Source organism: Cololabis saira, chromosome 8 (genome assembly GCF_033807715.1).
Source record: "Cololabis saira isolate AMF1-May2022 chromosome 8, fColSai1.1, whole genome shotgun sequence".
NCBI classification, from domain to species: domain Eukaryota; kingdom Metazoa; phylum Chordata; class Actinopteri; order Beloniformes; family Belonidae; genus Cololabis; species Cololabis saira.
The window spans coordinates 3,971,975-3,978,560 of record NC_084594.1 but is presented as its reverse complement, the minus strand read 5'-3'; the positions used below and the strand labels follow the sequence as shown (position 1 = coordinate 3,978,560).

The window sequence follows — 6,586 nt, the reverse complement described above, 5'->3', positions numbered from 1 at the left end:
TTTCAGGTCTGGGATTGGCTCCAGCTCACCCACATGGACCAATAAGAGGGCAAAGATCACTTATTAATTCCTTTTGGGGATTAATTAAATACAGGTTTTGGATACAACTCTGTCCATCTATATTTTTTGGTTTTGAATGAAATTAATAGTCTTGTATCAGCCTTAGAATGAAGGCAACACATGCTGCATGTAACTATATTAGTTATAACTGGGGGAAGATGTTGTTTTTCATTATGCACTTCAAGAAAAAAGTCGAAATGTCGAGATTAATGTTGAAGTACAATCTTGAGAAAAAAAAGTTGAAATGTCGAGAAAAAAGTAAAAATTTCGAGAACAAAGTCGAAATGTCGAGGAAATAGTCAAAAAAACTCCTAAACTGGTTCAGTTCCTACCTCACAGGCCGCACTCAGTTCATTCAACTTAAATCTTTCACATCCCAGCCTTCCCCTGTCACTTCAGGTGTGCCCCAGGGCTCTGTCCTGGGGCCCCTCCTTTTCATCACCTATCTTCTCCCCCTCGGCAACATCTTCCGTGAGTACAACATCAGCTTTCACTGCTACGCGGATGACACCCAGCTCTACCTCTCCAGTAAACCCACCTCCACCCTCCCACCTTCGTCCCTCGCTGACTGCCTAACAGATATCAAATCCTGGTTCTCTTCCAACTTCCTCAAATTAAACAGTGACAAAACCGAGGTCCTCCTCATTGGTTCTAAATCAACACTATCCAAAACCGACAGTTTCCCTTTACTCATTGACAACTCCACTGTTTCCCCCTCCCCACAGGTCAAGAGTCTGGGTGTCATCCTCGACAGTACCCTATCTTTTCATTCTCATATCAACAACATTACCCGGTCCGCTTATTTCCACCTGCGCAACATCAACAGCCTCCGTATGTGAGTATATATATATATGTATATATATATATATATATATATATATATGTATATATGTATATATATATATATATGTATATATATATATATATATGTATATATATATATATATATATATATATATATATATATATATATATATATATATATATATATATATATATATTAATAAAATATATCATAATATTTCAGGTATAAAAAAAATCAGGTATAAAAATGTATATATTAATAAAATAAATATATGATATATTAAAAATATATATGATCTATAATATATATTAAAAATGCATATATATATATATATATATATATATATATATATATACATATATATATATAAAATTAAGATTAAGATTCCCAGAATATTCTAATTTTTTGAGATAGGATATTTGAGTTTTCTTAAGCTGTAAGCCATGATCAGCAATATTAAAATAATAAAAGACTTGCAATATTTCAGTTGATTTGTAATGAATCCAGAATGTATGACATTTTTGCATTACAGAAAATAAAGGACTTTATCACAATATTCTAATTTTCTGAGACAGTCCTGTATGTATGTGTGTGTATATATATATATATATATATATATATATATATATATATATATATATATATATATATATATATATATATTTATTTATTTATGTATTCATTGTATGTATATTATGTTCGATTATATTAGATTTATACATCGTTTTAAATTTATTTATTGAACTACAGTTTTTCAATTCATTATTTAGGCTATTCCATATTTTAACTTCTGTAACCGATATGCATCTTTCTTTAGTATTTATCCTAGTTTTGGTTCTATTATACATGGCAGTGCATCTCTAGCCTGGAACAGACGGGGGGGTGGGTTCCAGCGGGGGTTTGCACCAGCGGGGGTTTGCACCTATGCAGAGCTCCAGGAGCGGACCCGCCCCCCCCGACAGGCCGCTGGAACAGTCCGCTGATAGGCTACCTGTGGACGGCTGCGTGGAGCTGCACCGACCGAGCAGCGCGTTTCTGAGCGGAGACGACGCGGAAGAAGAGCCGAAACTTCCAGCGTCCGCAGCCTGGGAGGAGGCAGAGACGCGCTTTCAGGGTCCGGGGGAGACGCGCATCATCCATCCATCCGTACATCCATCCATCCATCCGCGCATCATCCATCCATCCGTCCGTCCGTCCGTCCCCCGCAGCATCCTCCAGGCCTTGGCCGCGCACCTGACCGGGTCCCCAGACCTCGGGATGCGTCGGCCGGCTGCAGCGGCTGCGCTCGCCGCGCTCACGGCGCTGGCGCTGGCGGGGTCCGGCCACATCCCGCCGCCCAACGACAGACCCGTCATCGGTAAGATGATCCGGCTCAACACCTGGCTCAGGCCCGAGCCTGAACCAGGTGTTATGTAACTCCGACAGAGGTGTAGAATAATCCAGGTGCCATGAAGTAAAAAAAAATCCAGTCAGTTGTTCCAACCGGTCACTAAACCAGCTCCTCTGCAGGTAGAGCAGGGGTCTAAACCCAAAATGTTTTAGAGCCATATTGGACAAAAAACATAAAAAACAAATATGTCTGGAGCCGCAAAAAATGAAAAGTCTCGTATAAGCCTTAGAATGAAGAAAACACATGCTGCATGTTTCTATATTAGTTAGAACTGGGGGGAGATTTTTTCTTTCATTATGCACTTCAAGTAAAAAGTCTAAATTTCGAGGAAAAAAAGTCTAAACGTCGAGGAAATAGTCAAAATTTAGAGAAAAAAGTCGAAATGTTGAGAAAAGTCGAAATGTAGAGATTAATGTTGAAGTATAATCTCGAGAAAAAAGTGGAAATGTTTACAAAAAAGTCGAAATGTCAAGAAAAAAGTCAAAATGTTGAGAAAAGTCGAAATGTAGAGATTAATGTTGAAGTACAATCTCGAGAAAAAAGTGGAAATGTTTAGAAAAAAGTTGAAATGTCAAGAAAAAAGTCAAAATGTTGAGAAAAGTCGAAATGTAGAGATTAATGTTGAAGTACAATCTCGAGAAAAAAGTAGAAATGTTAAGAAAAAAGTCGAAATGTCAAGAAAAAAGTCAATGTTGAGAAAAAAGTCGAAATGTTGAGAAAAAAAAGAGAAAAAAAAGAAGAAAAAAAGGAAAAAAAAATTTAAAAAAGGAAAAAAAAGCTCCAGGAGCCACTAGGGCGGCGCTAAAGAGCCGCGGGTTGCCGACCCCTGGTCTAGGGGTTTTCCTGCTTGAATTCAATCAGAATCAGAATTCACGTCGGATTGGGTTTTTAATGATTATCATTAACTTTAATAATAGTTGTAATGTTTGATTTCCAGTGCTGTCCGAGTTGGAGCTCCTGCATGATGAGTGAGGCTTCATTATGTGTCTTAGTTCAGTTATGATGTAAACTAAAAACAGATCAGACCAATCACAATATTGTATGAACTTAAAAGGCACATTATGTAAACTGGGACATTAAGGAAATAAGTGTAAACTGGACTATATATGTTGTTGTAAAGTCTATCCAGCTTATCCATTTATTGGTGATAAATTTGCTTTTGTCATCACAGAAACATGAAACTACCATATTCTAGCTTCAGCCAATCAGAATCCAGCCCCACACTCAAAGATTTTTGTTTGTCATTACATGCCCATGTCATGTTTGACTTTGCTGGTGAAGCTTGTTTCACAAATGAGATTTTAATCAACTAAGTACACTTACAACTTACATGGTCTTTTGTGTTCTGCTGCAAACTTTGCTGTTCTCTATTGTGTAAATTATATTTTTGTATTTTGATTGTTGTACAGCGACCTTGAGTGCCATGAAAGGCGCCTAACAAATGAAATGTATTATTATTATTATTACTGCTAGAATAGAATAGAATCATTTATTGTCACTGTAAACATTGTTTCCAACATTGCTGTGAAAATCTGTTTAGCAGCTCCACATTATAGCATAACACTCACACAGAAACAACAAGAATAAAATAAATAAAATCACTTATGCAAAATTGAAATATAAAATATAAAATGAACTGTACATTTAGTGCAGGGCGGGAGATAAATACTATCTGGGGCAATTATTGCACTTGGTTGTGTGTATGAGTGTGTGTGGGAGGGGTTGGGGGATTGGTGTCAGTCCATGTCAGGTTAGGGTTAGGGGGGGGTTGATGGCTTTGATGGCCTGATGGAAAAAGCTGTTACTCAGTCTTGTGGTTCTGGATTTGAGTGACCACACTGTGCAGCAGTAGGTCAGGATGGACTCGATGGAAGCACGGTAGAAGTTGGCCAGCAGGGGGCAGGGGAGGTGAGACTGTTTGAGCTTCCTGAGAAAATAGAGTCTCTGATGGGTCTTCTTCAGCTGAGCAGATGTGTTGGGTGGTCCAGGTGAGGTCGGCTGATATATGGACTCCAAGGAACTTGAAGCTCTCCACTCTCTCCACCTCCTCTCCTCTGATGGCGAGGGTGGGGAGCACGGATTTAGATCTTCTGTAATCCACAATCAGTTCCTTGGTTTTGGATGTGTTGAGGTCCAGGTTATTCTGAGAGCACCAGTCAGTTAAGTGCTTGACCTCCTCCCTGTAGGCCGACTCATCGTTGTTCTTAATCAGTCCTACAATGGTGGTGTCGTCGGCGAACTTGATGATGGTGTTTGTGGGGTGGATGGGGGAGCAGTCGTGGGTGAAGAGGGAGTAGAGTAGAGGGCTGAGAACACACCTCTGTGGTGTTCCAGTGCTTAGGTGAAGAGGGAGTGGAGTAGAGGGCTGACAACACACCCCTGTGGTGTTCCAGTGTTCAGGTGAAGAGGGAGTGGAGTAGAGGGATGAAAACACACCCCTGTGGTGTTCCAGTGTTCAGGTGAAGAGGGAGTGGAGTAGAGGGCTGAGAACACACCCCTGTGGTGTTCCAGTGTTCAGGGGAAGAGGGAGTGGAGTAGAGGGCTGAGAACACACCCCTGTGGTGTTCCAGTGTTCAGGGTGAGTGTGGAGGAGGTGCGGTCTCCCATCCTGACGCACTGGGGTCTGTTCTTGAGGAAGTCATAGATCCATGCACACAGTGACCTGCCTAAACCCAGGTTTCCCAGCTTCTGGATCAGTCTGTGGTGAATGACTGTGTTAAATGCTGAGCTGAAATCCACAAACAGCATCTTCATATAGGTGTTTCTTTGGTCCAGGTGGGTGAGGGCTGTGTGGAGCACCATTATGACAGCATCCTCTGTCGACCTGTTTGCTCTGTAGGCAAACTGATGTTGATCGAGGTTGGCAGGGAGGGCGCACTTGATGGAGGGGAGAATGAGTCTCTCAAAGCATTTAGCGATGATGGGGGTGAGAGCAACTGGGCGGTAGTCATTCAGGCAGTTCATTGTGTTCTTTTTGGGTATAGGGACAATGATGGCTGATTTGAGGCAGGTGGGCACCACAGACTGATGGAGAGGTTGAAGATGGTTGTGAAGACCTCAGCCAGCTGGTCTGCACATTCCTTGAGTACCCGCCCCGGGACGCCATCCGGACCAGGTGCCTTCCTCGCGTCGACTCTGCGCAGGGTGGCTCTGACCTGCTGCGGCTGGAGCTGGAGCAGGTCGTCATCATTTGATGATGGAGCAGGAACGATGTATTCCCTGCTGTGGCGGTCGAAGCGAGCGAAGAAGTGGTTCAGTGTGCTGGTGTTGTAGCCAGTCAGGATCTCAATTCCCTGCTACATGCCTCTAGAGTTGTTGGTATTAAAGTGGTCCTCGATGCGCTGCTGGTAAATGCGCTTAGCCTTCCTGATGCCCCTGCGAAGGTTATTCTGTGCCGCTGTGTAGCTCAGTTGGTCCCCTGCTCTGAAGGCAGCGTCCCTCTCCTTGAGCAGGGCCTTCACCTCACCATTGAGCCATGGTTTCTGGTTGGGGAACACTTTAACCGCTTTAAGCCGAGGACACACCAACCCGACGTCGCCCGCTGTCGGCCGACTGCTGTGTCGCCTCGCGTCGCCTGTGTCGGGCTGGGTCGGGCTCAAAAAGAAGCATTGACACACCGCAAAGACGACACCCAGCGGTAGTCTGTATTCACTCAAAAACAAGGGAAAACCGGAAGCTCTGGGAAGCCGTAAACAAAACAAATTGGCTTCATATTCACACCACATTTCCACACCACTCTCGCTACCACAATGCGTAAGAATAAAGAATTGGCACTGGCGTTGTCAGCCCTCGGCCTTCAGCTTGTGGAAGAAGAAAAGAGGAGGCGGAGGCGGAAAATAAGAAGAAACCGCACTACATGGGTGAAATCATGGATACAACAGCGACAGCTCAAGGAGCTTACCCGGACCTGTGTCGAGAGCTGGAGATGAATGAAACCAACGATTTCAAAAATTTCACTCGGCTTTTCCCTGTTCAGTTCCACGCTACCTGAACAGCCAATCACAGAGTGAACTGTTTGACCGACGGCCGACGCCGATTCGACATGTCGAATCGGCTGAAAAGCTGCAGACGGGCGGCCGACCTGTGGCGACGTGTGGGACACACCGGGGAAACTAGGCCGACAGACGCACCGACGCTCATGGACGGCCCGACGGCCGACAGTTGGCTTGGTGTGTCAGGGCCTTTAGTCTCTGTCACATTGTCAGTGCAGAAACGTATATAGTCCAGTAGGGCTGGGCGATATGGACCAAAAGTCATATCTCGATATTTTCTAGCTAAATGGCGATACTCGATATATATCTCGATATTTTTTCTGTGCCTTAATTGGGGTT

The 6,586-nt window shown here is 43.3% G+C and overlaps 1 protein-coding gene across 1 annotated transcript in view; it reads left to right on the top strand.

Moving 5' to 3' along the window:
* The first annotated feature begins 1,985 nt into the window (after positions 1–1,985).
* The window catches only part of LOC133449232 (gamma-glutamyl hydrolase-like), a 35,381-nt gene continuing 30,780 nt past the window's right edge, over positions 1,986–6,586 (top strand). The window contains exon 1 of the mRNA XM_061728363.1: positions 1,986–2,222. Coding sequence (XP_061584347.1) covers positions 2,123–2,222 — 100 coding nt within the window. The 5' untranslated portion in view covers positions 1,986–2,122. The remainder of the gene's footprint in view (positions 2,223–6,586) is intronic.